The following is an 18,001-nucleotide window of genomic DNA, read 5'->3' as shown; positions in this document are numbered from 1 at the left end:
GCACAATATGTTTCGATCGGTTGAAACTCCCGGTGTCATTTCATAGGTTGGACTTGGCCATTTCGTTGTCAACCATAATGTCATATTCAGATAAACACTATGGTCCTAGTGAAAAATCAACCAACACGCGTATTGGACACAATTGCCTTAGCCCTTCAGAGCATTAGTGTCCTGTGGAGACATTTTCTCCCAGCTTGTCTGTTAAGATCATTCAAATGTGAATGACTAGGGGCAATAATAGTATCTTAAAACCACCATAAACTTTACAAAGAAAAGGACAAGTGCACTACTAAGGCAAGTAATGGTATGACTGCAGACGATTCGAAAAAAAAGAAGAGAAAGAACCCTTCACACTGCTAACCTGGTGGACATTTTCAAAAAGAACTGCCATAAAATTGTTCGCATATCATTTGGTTGGGAAGCTTAATTATGCTCCGTCAGTGGATGAACTTACAGATCCATTCAATTCAACCACAATTACACTGATGTTATCCCTAGTACCCCGACCAATAGCTAACTCTGCAAGGAAGGAAGCTGCACAGTCAGCTAGACCTCCTTTGATGCCTTCACTTGACTGGTCATCTGTCGCATGGGATTTGCTTTGTTGTTCGAACCTCCTGATCATTTGACCATTCAAGCATCTTCTTGTAACGTCACACGCAACATCATTTGGAATGACATCCCATAGACCATCACTTGCAAGTATTATGAATTCATCTGCATCACTTCGTTTGCTCACTATCACTTCAGGATCTGGTATCACGTATGGTTTGAGGTACATATCACCTGCATCAATTAAGTATCATAAGAAGCATGATTTGCTATTAATAATAACTACCAATTAATATTCCAGATGTTCCTTCAATAACTTAATTTAGTCATCCCTCTTATCAGCTCTGAATCAAAAAGTAAGTAGATTATTAATGTGTTCTTCATGTTCATAAAATAATTACACGAGGAACAAATTCTTATTCAATTGAAGGTTCTGATGGAATGGTGTGGCTACATAATAGTGTTGCACAATTATTCCAGCAGCTAGCTGACCAAAATATGGAGCAAAGCTGTAGAAGTTGAACCGTGTCATCAAACCAAATTCTTTGGTGTTGAATTTTCCATCTAATGGAATAATAGTCTGATTTTCCATATCCATTTCCGACAAACCTCGACAAAGATCAGAATCAAGGAAAGATCTGCAAGTGCAAGAAGCTGAGTCTTCAACTTACCTATGGATCTTGAAGTAGCAAGAACTCCCAAGACTCTCTGTCCATTCCAATTTATGACTTTCCCACCTGACCTTTCAATTCTGTCCAGCTCATCAGGTCTGTCAGGCTGCGCTCATACAGGAACTCAGTCAACAGAAGCATTCCATTTCAATATCAAAAGACATCTATGTGGAGCTATCAAATGTAGAATATGTCGAGAGAAGTTGAGTATCAAGTCAATTGATCCCTATCATAATTCATATCCACAAGAAAAATCGGGATTTCAATTTGATGGTCTGAGCGTTGAACCCGCAGCACTAAGGCTACATTCACCATTGATCATATCATAACTCGTTGTCAGTTTAATAATATGATGAACATCTGATAAAATGTTAAGACCTTTGTTGAGTTAAGACCATAACAATAACGGTATAAAAACTGTCTGGGGTCCAAGGTAATCATTTCTTTTATTCAAAATGACCATCCAACATATTCTATGCAGGCAGTTAATCCACAGGCTAGGGGACCCACCCGTTCAGCATAGTTATCGGGAAGCAAATCAGGCAGCAGATGTCCTAGGTAGGAAGGGAGCGCTATCTACTTGCTATGATGATATTATGGAAGGGAAAGTTCCACCTTTGTTTATGGACCGAGCTTTGGACGTAGACAAAAAAGCAACTACTTTTGCTATGCCTAAGCGGCCAACCCATATAGGCTCTAGTTCTAACTCTACTATGCTTTATGTGCTAGCACTGCTGCTGCTACTACTACTGTGTCTTGTAATAATGCTACTGGTTCTACTAGTGCTGTTACTGCTTATATATCTAATAGTTCGCTCTTGGGCACTGCTGCCCCTCTACGTTTTAATGAACAAAGGTGTACAAAAGTTGACAGGCTCGAGGTTATATAGGACCTTGGAGAGACCATATACCCAGAGGATTTACAATGAAAAGAATAAAAAGTAAATAAATAATATTCGCAACCAAATCTCTTAGAATAATATTGGTAATAGAGAGAATTTTGTTGTTAGTGAATTCTGTTTCAATAGTGTCTGTGAACCGAAAGAAATATTTTCCTTTATTCTGATTCTGTCAAGCTAAACTTCCTTGTATACCATCTTTTTGTTGTGCACTAACCCAACCGAAGCACAAATTCTAGACCTTATGTTTGTTAGTATTACCCTCTTTGGGTGTGTCCGTATCAAAGGAAAATGTTTTTACAAAAATAAGTGATTCTATTGCATATTTTCTGTATCCAACACATAAGAGCAAACAAATATTATCCTAAAAATATTTATGTACTATAATGTATTTGTATACATAATCTAGACAAAAATATTTTGGAGGTGGAGTGGAGATAGGGGATCGTCATTTTTCTCATTTTCAAAAGTGTGTTTTTCTAAAAAAAAAAAATATTTTCCAAAATTTTAATAAACAGAACATGAAAAAAAGTTAAGACATTTTGCTTTCCTATTGCACACACCCTTTATTTTGGTGATACTAAATTACGACAATACCTGTACTAAGTTGTAATACTAATCACTTAGCATATCCCACATGAAATATGTGAAGTGCGTACAAATTAATCCGAACATTAATATGACATACCTTATGATCAATAGACAAAGGCACAGCAACTCCACCACGTGAAAGTACAGCTCTTGAATCTCCACAATTCGCAACAATTACTTCCTCCTCACCCACCACCGCTACCACCGCGGTTGATCCCATCGTCGCCATCTCCGTCCCTTCCTCATTCACTTTTCCGTCCATCTTACAAAAACTCTCCGCCATTACTTTCTCCCAATTAATATCTTCTTCTTCTTCTTCTTTCGAGACTTGCTGTATCACCAAACTGTGCAGAGCGTCACGGCACGCGTGCGCTACACGTGACCCTCCATGTCCATCATACACTCCAAAATAATCAAACTTCTTGCTTCCTTTACTCAAAAAACCCGGCTTAACCGCCACTGCATCTTCCATTTCCCTTCTCCGACCGATCAACGATATCGAACCATGAGACCGGCACGTGACTGAACTCTCCTCTACTTTCTTCACTTCACTAGTTGTCCCTAGCTGAACTTGATCATTGATGATAAAACCACCACTTACCGAACTATTCTCCGGTTTTTTCTTCTTGTTATACCTGTAATCATCGGCGAATACGTTAAAATTCTCCTGCAGTTTTCGCCGGCGAGTGAAATTTGGCTGGTTATCACCAGTCCGATCTACTTCCGTTACTCCACCGGACTCCATTAACGCCGTTATCCGGCAACCTTTTTCGGTTACCGGCGGCACACTATTAACGTTATCAATCATTTTCACTTACTTATGTGAAGACGATACGTGTGATAACTGCATTGCGAAGATTATGGTAGTAGATATTTTTGAATAATTCGGTCCCAGAAATACAAAAGGGAAAGGAAGAGAATTGAATATTAAACAACTAATTTTGGGACCACGGAGAATTTTGACCGTTGGATGAGAATGAAGATGATCGATGAGCGCCACGTGATGATGATGAAGCGGCTAGTTCATTTCCGAGATCGGGAAACGAAATGATGAGTGGGATGAGGAGTAGCACACGTGGGCGGTTCGGATGAAGGAAGAGGACATTAGGTGGCGGGAAGTTGTTTGGTTAATATTATTGGGATTCCAACAGAAAAAATATTGATCTACTATTTCAACTTATTTGACTTAATTTAACGTTGATTATGAAAATAATAATTTTTTAGAGATAATTGAAATTGAAGTTGGTATTGTGTTGAACTATGAATATAAATTTAAATTATTTTTAAATTTTGGGAGAAAAATAAGATTCAAAAAAATGAAGATAAATTTTATTTATTTTTTACTTTTAAGATAATTCTTGTGACTAAACACAATTATTTTACGTTTCTCATTAAAATAATTAAAATAAAATAATATTTTAAAAAAAAGTAAAACATTTCTTAGGACGAAACGCCTATTTAATTGATATAAAAATTTTAAAACAAAAGGGATTTTTGAATATATAATTTTAAATTAATAATGTGTGTATTATATTAAAATATTTTTAAAATTTATAGTTATAAATATATCATATAATTTACTCTCTTTATTCTATTTATTAAATATCTTATTCTTTTATTTGTTTTATACTCCCTTCATTTCGGAATAAATAAATTATTGGATTATTTATTGGTGTTTCAAAATAAATAAATTATTGAATTTTATTTCAAAATTACCCTTATGATTTGATGAGCAAAAGAGACTGCAGCCAATAGTATTACCGAGGTCAAATTTTTCTTTGAATAAAAGAGACTTCAAGGGTAAAAATAAAAATTTATGTTAAATTTATGTTTTTGATATTTTTTCTTAATTTATGTATCAAAATCCAACAATTCATTTATTTCTAAATGAAAAGAGTACTAAAAAGGAATATCTACTTCATTTAACAACGTGGATAAATGTACCTCCACGTTTCTTAAATTAGTGGTCTACTAGTCTCATTTCAAGCTACAGATTAACAACTACGTCTATATATCAGGAAAATTAGTAGCGTGTCAGGAAAAATTATTAAAATAAGCTATGAATCATGAAAAGATCCTTATTGCAACACTATCTATGAAGAAAAACATTCACTTGCACTCGGTATTTATATTAAATCAATATATATATATATATGTTATTTTATCAATATATATATATTATGTGTTTGAATATAAAATTTGTTTTACTTAATTATATTCATTTAATATATATATTTAAATATAAAATTTATTTTACTTAATTATATTTATTTAATATGTATTTTATCGAATATCGAATGAAAAAAATAGCTAATATTGGGTGAGGAGGTGTGGGAGGAGTTAGGATGTACTAAGTGGACAAGTGGCGCCTGGTAGTTGCTAAGGTTTGCGGTGAAAGTATGTTTCTTCTTTTAGCAGGTTTGGTGGACAGAAATGTTGACTCCTCTCCTCTCATTCTTTTGTAAAGTAGAACACGTGTTTCTTCCTATGATCCCTTGAATAACTCACCCCTACTTCCTTACGTGTCTCCTTTTATTCTACTTTTTGTATTCATTCTTCAATATTTCTACAACTATGACATCTCTCTTCTTGTCATTCGTGCATGCCTTAATATTTTCACTGCAACAATTACTTCTTCGTCTAGCAATAAAATTTAAGAAAATAAGATTTTTTTTTTAAATTTTATGATCTTAAATTAAAATTATGTTAAATATATTAAAATATTTTTTAATTTTATGGTTCTAAATATATTATACGAAAAGTTAAAATTAAAATATTACTAAAAAAGAAAAAGAGTCATTTTTTTTAAATGAACTAAAAAGAAAAGTAAATTATAAGGAAGAGAGTATTAACTCAATGCTCTTTTTGTTTCATTTTATGTGTCGCTTTATGATCGATCACAAAATTTAAGAAATAAGTGATGATTTTATAAAGTTTACAAAATCATTCATCTTAAAATTGCTTTAATATTTAATTTTTAGTTATTTTTTCTTATTAAATGAGATTCAGTAAAGATAAAATGAGAATGATATCATTAAATAGTTATCAAATAAGGAAATATGACATTCTTTATGAGACGGATAAAAAAAATAATGATAAATAAAATAAAACGGAGGGAGAACATAAATTAAAAAATAATAAATAACAAGTGTAATTTACCGTATCGCTCTTTGAAACAATAAATGTAATATTTTGAGTGATAAATAATATTTAATAATAAAAATAAAATAAATAAATTATCTTTTATTTTTTTTAAACTCAACAAATATTATTTGATATCTATTTTTAGTATAGTGAGTTTTTAATTGTTCACTATACTCAAAATAGATGTTCAATAATAATTATTTTGAAAAGTTAATATATAATTTACCTATCTGTACCAAGTTTATCCTTGATATTTAACACTATTCATCGCTCATTGCACTTTTTAAAATAAAAAAATTTATTATATTACAAAAATGATATAGTAAAATCATGCATTTTTTTTTTTTTTTTGAAATGTGTCAAATAACAAATATTTATGGATTGGGGGAGTACTACTCCCCCTATTCATAATTACTTGTTCCTAATTTTCTAATTAAATTGTCATTTTTGAGAAAAAACTTATTTTTTCCTAGTTGACTCTTTACTACTAATTTCAAGATACAATAATAACCATCAATTAATAGGGGCATCATCTCAAAATAACCATGTTAATAATTATTTTCTTAATAAATGTGTCAAGTCAAAATATGATAAATAAAAATGAACGAAAAAAGCACTATGAAGAGTCTGTATATACAACAACAAGTGAACCTTACAGACATATCATCTTTGGTGTTTCCAAAGTCGTAATGGATAACTCAAACACTCTTTAAAGGTGCAAAGGTAGGTGTCACGATACGAGACTATCTCTTAGGCATAACACGGTGCTTAGAATCACAAGTGATCCCAAGCTAATCCATGTACTGGCATACTGCTTGAGCAACTAATTTATAATGTAAATAAAAGATAAATTTGTTGAGCAGAAGTATAATCATGAAAAGATCTGAATGAATGTAATATTGATAAGGTTTACAACATGATAAAACTAAAGAAAGAACTTGAATTACATATCATGACTCTGACTGACTATCTATAAAGCCTCTACTATACTGACTATAGGTAGTTGAGACATGCCTCCTACAACCATAAATTAATACATAAGAAATAATATAAATACAATACATGAACTGCAATGGACTAGAGTCCCCGAAATAAGAGAACTCATCACCTGCTGGCTGAATGCTGAGAACTGTTTGATCCTAATGTGTGGAATACATCTGGTACCTATATTATGAAAGAATGTAGCCATAAACGCATATATGTGATCAGTACTTTGAAATGTACTGAGCATGTGGAACATGCACTGAATCATGAAAAAATTTAAAACATGCTTTAAAATTGAGAACACAAATTATTTACTGAAATATGCATTTAAGTCATGGTTGTATGTAAAAACGATAAGTTATAGTGAAGTTTATGAATCATAAACTGAAAATAATTCTGTAAGCTGGGGAGTGATAGGAACATGAATACTTTATATAAATCTCATAAAAAGTTGAATAGACTGTAAAATCGTCATGGGGATCATGTATGGATATTGAGCATGAAAACATGAACATGTAAGATGAATACAAGACCAAGTAAGACATGTTCTGAAATAATCTATAAAACCGACTGACTGAATAACTAAGAATCTGATTACTTTGTCAAACAAACCTGAATTGATATAAACTAAGTACTGACTGAAACTGTGAAAGCTATCATGTAACCGACATTCCCCAATCTGAGCTATCAGGGTCCAACCTATATCCCCAATTAAAAGGCTATCAATACCTTGCCATGGATATTAACACATGGCTATGCGGATCTATTAACATAATGTCCCAAAGGACTAAAGAGTCATTTCTAAACTGGCAGGTGACCCCTAGGAGTGTATCGGTCCTAAACTAGCGGGTGACCTTTCATAATCTACACTGGTTATGTAGTTCTAAAACTCAAGGACTGCTACTAAGGACTCAGTCCTAACTGGCGGGTGATCCCTCATCCCTAGATTTGCTCGGTGCTAAATTTTGCTCCTAATTGAATGATACTAGTATTATTATGGGTCTAACATGATGGGTTACTGTACTGATAAGTGCTCAACATGAACATGATAGTCTAAATATAATAATAAAAACATGATCTAAATGACTTGTAACTTGAAAACGAAAACATGTAAAAACACATAGGTATCGGGTGTTCATAACCCTCTTGCACTGAATAATCACAAAAAATACGATAACAATGTTTAAAACATGATATAAAGTCATAGTTCAGAGACTCAAAAACATAAGATATTTCAGTTAATTGATAAAATACATGAATTTGAACATGGGGATGAGCTAAACTTTAGAGGATAACAATTTCACATGATTTAGTTTATAATTTGATGATTTCATGGCGGACCCAGGATTTAAGGATAGTGTGATACGAGTACGACCATGAGGATGGACGAGAACGAGTGCGTATTGAATCTGTCCAAGAAAGTGCACAAGCAAAGTGTGAAAGAGGGCCTAAATACACTAAAACAACCCCTAAGTTACACTTGATGGGCACCTCACCCTTGAGGGGTATTGTGGTCATTTTGTATTCTATTTTGTATACACTATATATAGAACCTCTTAGGGTTTTTAGTCTTAGATGTTTGTTGATATTGAATGTTGTAAGAACATTTCTCTCTTGTGAGAAAGGCCTATGAACGAAACATTGTAACTAGGATTTCCAACTTGAGTATGGAATCATTCGTGTTGGATTCATTCTTGGAACGTTGGGTGCTAGAGGAGGTTGAGGTCTCTCTTGTGCTCACCGAAGAGATAGATATTTGTAGTGTGTAGTGTTAAGGGTCCAAGAGTGGAATAGGCTCTTGGGTTCTTAAGATTATACCTTCACTTTGTCTATCTATCTATCTATCTTTATATTTCTTGTACACTTTGTTATTGTTCTAGTAAAAAATCGTGTGTTGTTGTTTCCATTGTATTATTGTTCATCTTGTTATCTTGATACTCTCTTTGTTAGTTTGTAGTGGCTTTTTTGGTGTCAAATACACCATTGTTATCTCGTATTGTTGTTGTTGTAGTGAATCCGAGAGTGGTCTCCAAAAAGGTCCTTGGATCCTTAAGATTAGTGGACTGATTTGGAGTGTGTTTTCGTGCTTTCGTTGTCTTTCTCGTATCATTTGATATCAAAGCATGGCTTGATCTTGTTCCTACAAGATCAATCTTGGGCTTGCTTGTTAGAAAATTCAAAAAAATAAAATTGTTATTGAAAAACTGAAAATTCTAAAAAAAAAAAAGCAATCTGTCCATTTAGTGTTCTTGGCCAAAAATTATGTTTTTATTGTGTATTGGCCAATATTTTTACTTGTCTTTGTTGTCTCTAAGTGTTAGTTTTGTTCCTCACTAACATGTTGAGTCTATATCTTCGATTTGAGCTTAAAATGTTGATGTTGTTAATGTGAACAAAGTATGGCCGATTATTGTTGGTATTGTTGTTGCGGGTTCAAGACTTGAACGTGTGATATGTTGTTGGTTCAAGTTTTGAACGTGTATTGTGGAATTTAAGCTTGGGAATTTGTTGTTGTTGTTTGGGAGGTCTAACTTGGACCTTAGAACTTCAAGACTCAAAGTTTGTGTTCTTAGTGTTCTTCACCATCTCCATATACTGTTGACAAAGAAAGTAGTTGTTGATCTTAGAAGTTGAAGAAAAAGAGTGTGTATTGTTTTAGTCTTGCAAGACATAGATCCAAGTTTCAAGGTGTAGTACTTGTGACTCAAAGGCTTTTCCTACACACTAAAGATTTTACATCACTTCTCAACCACTTTCCCATAAAACAAGGGTCCATGTTTTAAGGAAAAGTACTACAAAAGTCAAGTCTTGAAATGAGAAACTTGAAAAAAAGTCTCCAAGACTTATTCTTCCCTCCTTAAAACAAATTTCACCAATCCAAATTAAAATTGATCAAGACTTGGACATTGAAAAATAAAAATTATAGAAACCGCAACCAATATGTGGTTGCCACATCATCAAGTTACTATTCACGCATCAAATTTTGGCTCAAATTTTAGATTTTCTTAGTTTTTTTTTAGTAGTTTCATTTGTTGATTCCAATACTAATGGCAAACTAGTACTCATCTACTAGATTGTTAGTTAGTCTTTGTGTTCGTTCATTTGTGTTTAGCGTTTGTTGTGTTTTTTTTTTCTCTTTTGTGAATTCGTTGTGTCTTGTTAGTTCAAGTCCGTAAACAATTTTTCTTTTGGGTCAACTCAAACGAAAATCTATTCCGGGCAAAGATAGACTCATCCTTCAATCACTCATGAAGTACAAGCCAACTTTCAACACTTGTGAAACCAAGTGTGAGGTAAAACTGAGAGTGAGAGTGTGGTGAGGCATTTTGAACTAACAAGTTTGTTTTGTTGTTTGTTGTTGTCTTTTGCTTTAGGTACCATGGCGGCCACTAATCTCGATGCCACATTTGATCACATCAATGATTATATTGAAGAAATGAAATGACACGTAAAAAGGCTACGCAAATTGTTACCTAAACTTATCCCACAAAATCCAACTTTCCTTGTCCAAGCACCTTGTGCCGAGAGCTTCCTGAAGGAATAGGTGGGCTTCCCCGACCCATACCAAGGTAAAGAGGAGATTGAAACATCTTTGGTACTTGATAGTGAACTTATAGAGAGTGAAACACTTACTAGTTCCAAATCTGTCCGTGAGATAGATCATGCTCTCTTTAGGTTTAATGTTTTGTTTGAAGATGATATAAACACTCCTAATGAACCTAGTGGTGAAAATGATAGTTTAGCTTGCCTTGAAGGCTATAGCCGATATGCTAACCCACTATGGTATGACAACATTCCTCCTAAAGATGGAAATTTCTTCTTAGAAGATGATAGTACTCTTATGGGCAAAGAATTTGTAGTCTCGGAAATGAGCACTCTTGGTCGTACTCTTGGTGTTCATGATGATCAATTTACTCTTAAATGTAGTTCACTACTTGAGCATGTGAATGAAGTGCTTAAAAATTTGCAAGTTAGTGATGGTGTCTATAGAATTGATCTTGATAATGCGCATGACTCTTTGAACATCTTGTATGGTAAAAACATTGCGATTAATTTTGTTCATAGAGATCATGTGTATGAAAATATTTTTATGTGTGAATGTGGGAGTAATATTTTTATGTGTGAATGTGGGAGTGATATTCTAGGGGAAGGAAGGGCTAGCCTCGGCTTAGGCCCTTGGCTAATTCTTTCATTTGATCCCGGCACCATCTTAGGGTGGAAAAGGATGACTGTCGGCCTATTTTCCTTTTGTCTTGATGCTTGTCCGAGCCACTTCCTTTGTAGCAATTGTGCTAATCTTTTCATGATTAAAACAAAGGACCCATGGCTATACTTCAAATTTGTTCCTCCCCGGCATGGCATGCTGATGTGTTATTTTTGCTAACCCTAACCCCTCATATCATTAGGATGTGTACTTGTTTGTCTTCTCTTGATTTGCAAGGTACGGATTCTAGGTCGAATCCTTTTCAAGAAGGGGAGGATGATACGAGTACGACCACGAGGATGGACGAGAACGAGTGTGTATTGAATCTGTCCAAGGAATTGCACAAGTAAAGTGTAAAAGAGGGCCTAAATGCACTAAAAATAGCCCCTAAGTTACACTTAATCGGTACCTCACCCTTGAGGGGTATTGTGGTCATTTTGTATTCTATTTTGTAATACACTATATATAGAACCTCTTAGGGTTTTTAGTCTTAGATGTTTATTGATATTGAAAGTTGTAAGAAGAATATTTCTCTCTTGTGAGAAAGGCCTATGGCCGAAACATTGTAACTAGGATTTCCAACTTGAGTGTAGAATCATTCGTGTTGGATTCATGCTTGGAACGTTGGGTGCTATAGGAGGTTGAGGTCTCTCTTGTGCTCACCGAAGAGATAGGTATTTATAGTGTGTAGTGTTAAGGGTCCAAGAGTGGAATAGACTCTTGGGTTCTTAAGATTATACCTTTACTTTATCTATCTATCTATCTATCTTTACATTTCTTATACACTTTGTTGTTGTTCTAGTCAAAAACTGTGTGTTGTTGTTTCCATTGTGTTATTGTTCATCTTGTTCTTCATCTTGTTATCTTGATACTCTCTTTGTTAGTTTGTGGTGGCTGTTTTGGTGTCAAATACACCATTGTTATCTCGTATTGTTGTTGTTGTAGTGAATCCGAGAGTGGTCTCCAAAAAGGTCCTTGGATCCTTAAGATTAGTGGACTGATTTAGAGTGTGTTTTCATGCTTTCGTTGTCTTTCTCGTATCATAGTGGGTACTTAAAAAATTGAAAAATCGAAAAAAGTAAAAAATCATCTCAATAAGGTTCAAACCTGGGGCCTCCTTCTAATGCAAGACCTTAAGATCAACCTAAATGTCAATGCACCCACCCAACTTTTTGTTATAGTGGGTGCTTTTATATGTTTTATACCTATTTTTCTATATTTTCTATGTAATTATACCTATTCTGCATTGAGTTTAGTGGGTGCCGGAGCACCCCAAAATTATACATAGGTCCGCCCCTGGATGATTTAACATGAAATCAATGGAATATGACATGAAAAATTGAAATTCAAAACATGAAGTAACTTAATTCATATGGGGACACATATTGACATGACTTAAATTTAAATTACGAAGAAATACATGGATTAAATTCATAATTTGCATGGATAATTTCACAAAATAGGATAAAATTCATACTTAAATCAAAAAGAGGAATTTTGGGCTCAATGGATGGAAGGAACCCAATGATAAATACCTCACATGCCTCAATTAGATGACTTCTTGAAGAAAACTTGAAATTGGAACTTGAATTCTTGAATTCTTAGGGAAGAAAGCTTGAATTTATTGTTCTTAGGAAGAGGGAAAGGATTTGCATAAGTGTTAACTGATGAAAATTGGGCAAATAATATTCTTTTGGGGCTTTAATCCATCACTTGAGTGTTTGGGGGTAAAGAGGAGTGACCAAAATGCCTCTTGGGATTTTACTTATGAATGCAGGAAAATATACTCCATGTCACGGAGGCTATAGCGGAGCCTAAGGCCTGTGATGCGAAGCTATCACAGAACCCCACTAGTTCCTCACGAAAATGCTCATAACTTTTCTCTCCGGTGTCGGATTAAGGCGAAATCGAATGCGTTGAAAAGGGGACTCAATTATCTATAATTTGGTGGGTCTTGAGCTCCAAAATTTCACATATTTCAAAAGTTATACATGTTCAAAGTTGATCCTTTTAGAATTGAATATCAAAAGGTCGAATCTAAATCTCCTACCTCTTAGCTTTACTTTTCTCTAAGTGTTTCTGATGAAAATTTTTCACCTCATAAGGACTCTTCACACTAGGCTAATGATCATGACACTTATTTTCATATACAAATTATTGAATTAGAGCTTATACACGTAGAAACTACGGTTTGAATTTTAACCCAAAAATTCTGGGTGTTATAGTAGGCCTTTGGTTTCCCCTCAAGGTTGCATACTTATAAGAGTCGACGCGGTCTATTATCATGCGAGGTGAGTTGTCATCAGGCATATGATATATCCCTTTATATATTCTTCAAAGCGATAAACTGAAATCTTAAGAATAAGTATGTTTTCGCTATTGAAATTTATGAGTATCGACGTTGTACCGAAGTATCTATTTTGAGAGAGAGAAGGACCTTGTTTGTTTAGTGCTTTTATTATTTTTGCTTCTGATCTCATCAAAACTCCAAATCAAGTGTTGTTTGTTTCTATCAATTCTTCTTGACATCCCTTGCACCCCATAAAGTTTCATTCCTTTTTCATACAAGGTTGTTTTAATAAAAGTAGTGATCTAAAGTTAAATTTTAACACGAGATCTTATATATATACACATAATATATTATTAATAATTTAGAATTAATTTTTTGATTCTTAGGTTCTACCTTTTTAGTGTAGCATTCGTAGAGGACGTTATGTATTTAACTTCACATAGTAATATTATGATTTATAAAAGTAAGGATTAATTTTAAATTAATAAGATGTTAGTCATTCATTTGTGATGCATTACCTTAAATATTATTGTGAAATCTTTATTTATTAATATAAAGGTTTGACAAAAAATTCTAAAATATTTTTAACTAAACAGTAGATAGTTCTTCTATTTTTTTAATTTAAATTTTGTACTTTTTATATTTTATAATTTTTAATATTATTTTAAGTGAAATTAAAATCATAAAGTTCATATTAAATTTTTTTGGGTACAAAGCAAACGCTTTATTAGCCTTACCCTTGAATCGCCATTCTTCCCATGGAATGAGTTATAGACTTTGGAGACTTTGGCTAATTATGATAATGTCAGTGTTCCTCGACTAAGTTAAGTTTATAGGTATACGAACTCCAAATGAAACCAAGCTTGATAAACATATATATGAGCATTCTAGCAATTGATCTTTCGCTCGAAATCTCGAGATATCAATTCCTATAATTATTCGAGAACATTCAATATTGATCACACTTGTGGCACACATGCGACCATCACCCATAGTCTAGACCCTTGAGCTTTCCCCAAGTCCCCGATAAACTCATTGAGCACTCCTAAGACATGCATGACAACATTTTTAGACTTTTGACATCTTCTACATTGGTCTTTTACAGGATGCGCCTTATGATGCTTATCTCAGCATCCGACGTCTATATGACTGACATTTGTGCGACATGCCTAGATCACGCAACTATGATACACTGAAAACAACTCGTAATATTTCTCCTGTCGAATTTCGATTCCCACCTACTAGATTTGTATTTTAGCCCATACACCTATTTTGTACTACAAGATATAGGCAGATGAAAAAAATTAATTTAAAAGATATTCCATGCTTGAATAAAGATCCGATCAAGGATCGTTCTGTCAAGTAATATTCAATGACGTAATAGATTCATACCATGTGTATTATAAAATAATTTATGATTGAGATCTATTTCAATTTATATTTACTCATAAAAAGAGTTAAAAATGACAAAAATACACTAACTGTAGTTAACTTATGTTGTTTCGGGTACACAATTTATATGTTTGCTCAAACACTTCAACACAAGTTCAAGATTACTTCAAGAACACCAATGGAGTTTTCAACACCTTCAACACAGGTCCAATATGAACTATCAAAGAAGTGTGTTATTTTTAAGAAAGAAGATAAAGCAAAAAAATAGAACCAAGTCCTCCGAATTCTCGGAGTGTCCTTAAGGAATTAATTCTCCTCAAGTATCCGAGGTTGCGAAATTTTTCCTACCAGGATAAAATGGCTCACAATCAAAATGTAGTGATACCTCAAACCTTCTGATATCTTCGAACTCACTCAACGGGAGATGATCACACAGAGTTGTTTAGAAGCAAGAGAAATGTTTTTTCAGTGCTGAAATTTCTGTTCCTGCCTGTGGAAAAAATGCAGGTATTTATAGCCATCAAGTGCCTTTTACAAAAGGAAGCAATGGTTCATCGGAAAAGTGTATCCCTTTGGAACAGTCATATATGTCCGTTCGAAACATTGTGTCTTTTCTGAACAGTCATATCCGATAGAACAGTCACTCTTTTTTCGAAATAGTGTGTCTTTTCTTCAAAGAATTGTGTCCCTTTCGAAGCATCGTTTTAGCGTTTCTGCATGCATGTTCAAGGAGAAAAATATTTTACGTTTTTTCAATAACTTTCACTTGTTTTTCCAAGTTTAAACTTTATCTAAAAAATTAATCTCATCAATCACGAAGCCAAAGCCGAACGACGACGACGGCGGCGCGAGGCACCTTTTGGTTCTTGACTCACTATCCATTTGAAGAAGTGTTACTCAATAAAACCACATTAAAGTTGCTTTACACTTTTTCTCCATTTTCCATTCACACTAATTGCACCCAACATCGATCGATCATTTGACAAATTCGAAGCCGAAGTCGAGCGATGATAACGACAGCGCAAGACTGTAACACCCCGTACTTAATTACGTGCATTAGTCATTGTTATATGTGTTGGAGTATATGTATTGATCCTAAGTTAGGTATATATGAGTTTAAGTATGAGTATTGATTATTTTGAGATGGTTTCAAGTGTATAGTTTGATTATATGTGTATAGGAATCGACTTTATTTATACCGGAATTTTCCCGTCGATGGTTCCATACGAAGGTTATTGAATAAGCTTTCCAACGATATAAGGATGTAACACCCCGTACTTAATTACGTGCATTAGTCATTGTTATATGTGTTGGAGTATATGTATTGATCCTAAGTTAGGTATATATGAGTTTAAGTATGAGTATTGATTATTTTGAGATGGTTTCAAGTGTATAGTTTGATTATATGTGTATAGGAATCGACTTTATTTATACCGGAATTTTCCCGTCGATGGTTCCATACGAAGGTTATTGAATAAGCTTTCCAACGATATAAAGATTTCCAAAAACGGATAAGTTTCGGATATAAGCGAGCACGTTCGAAACTTTAAAACGGTGGCCGGGATGTGAACAGTAAATGTGCAGGAAAACTACTGAGGCCTGCCAGTTTTTTGGGTCAACTTTGAACGATCATAACTCCCTCAATATAATGAACTGGGAGAGCTACCACATATCAAAAGAAATATCTTTGAGTCTTCTTTCCAATGCAATTGGTTTCATCCAAATCCAACATCTGAGTAAGGAGTTATACTCGTTTTACTTCAGCCTCTCAAAACAGATTTTTAGGGTCAACTTCAAACGATCATAACTATTTGTACAGGACAAACTGGGTGGCCTACTTTATATGAAATGAAAGACCTTTGAATTATCTTTCTAACGATACCAATTTCACCCAAATCCAATATCGGAGCAAAGAGTTATGGCCGATTTACTTTAGCCTATCAAAACAGTCCACCATGGACAGATTCGGATTTACTTAAATTTTTAAGGGCAATATGGTCATTTTCCATCACCTCATGGACGAAAATTGGTCATTATATACATATAATTAGTCTCATATCCATCAATTATCATCAAGTTATTGAAACTAAGAAACCCTAGCCAAATTTCAACTCCAATTATCTTGTGATTCAACCGTAGAAAATCCAAATTGATTCCGTAGTTGTGTTCACCGTCTCAAGGGCTTCGAGAAGCACCCCTTATTTGTGCCAACAGGACTTCGAAATCAAAAGGGCCATTTTTTTGGTAAGGATGTAAATTATGTTGGTGTTATTTATATGGATATGTATATATATATATGCATGTGAGCATAAGAAGTATGTTATTTGATTGTTGTTGAAAGATGATTGGAAATGATGTTGGATTATTCTTGTGCATGGTTGGATTATGTTAAATTGTGAAGGAATTTGGGGTGATGATGTAGTATTGATGATGTGGTATTGAAATGATGATTATATATATATACACACATAAACCTATTGTTCAAGTTGGTTTTTGGAATGTTTTGCAAATATTGGTAGTATGGAATTATGGAAGAGAATTGTGGTGTTGGGTTGCTAATACTAGATGCCAAACATTTCATTGTAGATAAGTGATTTGTAAAGGCGGGAAGTTGTGTTGAATTGGTATCTGAATCTACAACGAGGTATGTAAAGCATACTCTAACAATGTTCTTTGGCATGAAAACACCAATGTTCCATCAAGTAAGATTCCGAGGTTGTCCTAAAACATGTATTGTTCTACGTTACCAACGAAGTTGTTTCCATTCTATAAAGTGTCAAAATGTTTCATTGATATACCAAAAGGCTCTTATTTCATTGTTGTGATATTGATGATTCTGAAACACATTGTTGATGTACCAATGAGTCTTTATTACATCGTTATTGTATAGAAGGTCTATTACTTGGTTCCTATTGATGTATCATTGTTTCAAAGTATCAAAAATGTGGTGGCGACCGAAATAACAATCTCAAAGATTAATTGAACTAAGTGATGGGAGTTCTCTCTTATCGGGTGGTATCCCAGGGGCATAAGCCTAGAATGGGTCGATCCCTATTTCATGTGTTTATGGGTGGTATCCCAGGGGCATAAGCCTAGCATGGGTCGATCCCAGTTGATATGTACTGGAGGCATCCTAATGGTCACAGTACAGTACAGTAATGATTACAAAGACGATAAGAACGAAGGTAAAGTGATTGAATAAATACAATGTACAGGTTGTCACAAGTTCTAGTAAGTGTGGTCCACTCCTATTACGACTTATTCACTTGTTTCTG

At 34.0% G+C, this 18,001-nt stretch overlaps 1 protein-coding gene across 1 annotated transcript; it reads right to left on the bottom strand.

Annotated features, from left to right (window-relative positions):
* Window positions 1-320: 320 nt before the first annotated feature.
* On the bottom strand, window positions 321-3,655 carry LOC107855965 (protein phosphatase 2C 51). Its single transcript, XM_016700962.2, has 3 exons — window positions 2,810-3,655; window positions 1,224-1,329; window positions 321-786 (listed from the first exon to the last, which is right to left on the bottom strand). Exons 1-3 carry the CDS (start codon window positions 3,518-3,520, stop codon window positions 428-430), a joined length of 1,176 nt encoding a protein of 391 aa, XP_016556448.1. The 5' UTR covers window positions 3,521-3,655; the 3' UTR covers window positions 321-427.
* Window positions 3,656-18,001: the final 14,346 nt, after the last annotated feature.

Source organism: Capsicum annuum, chromosome 3, assembly GCF_002878395.1.
Source record: "Capsicum annuum cultivar UCD-10X-F1 chromosome 3, UCD10Xv1.1, whole genome shotgun sequence".
Lineage (NCBI taxonomy): Eukaryota > Viridiplantae > Streptophyta > Magnoliopsida > Solanales > Solanaceae > Capsicum > Capsicum annuum.
This window is presented reverse-complemented; position numbering and strand designations above follow the sequence as displayed.

What these genes read in the sequence shown, in the direction of transcription:
- LOC107855965 (XM_016700962.2), bottom strand. Translation starts at nt 3,520, where the DNA reads ATGATTGATAACGTTAATAGTGTGCCGCCGGTAACCGAAAAAGGTTGC. An exon ending in CTTTGTCTATTGATCATAAG is followed by an intron (nt 1,330 to 2,809) that starts GTATGTCATATT and finishes GTATGAGCGCAG; the next exon opens with CCTGACAGACCTGATGAGCT. An exon ending in TGCTACTTCAAGATCCATAG is followed by an intron (nt 787 to 1,223) that starts GTAAGTTGAAGA and finishes TAATTGATGCAG; the next exon opens with GTGATATGTACCTCAAACCA.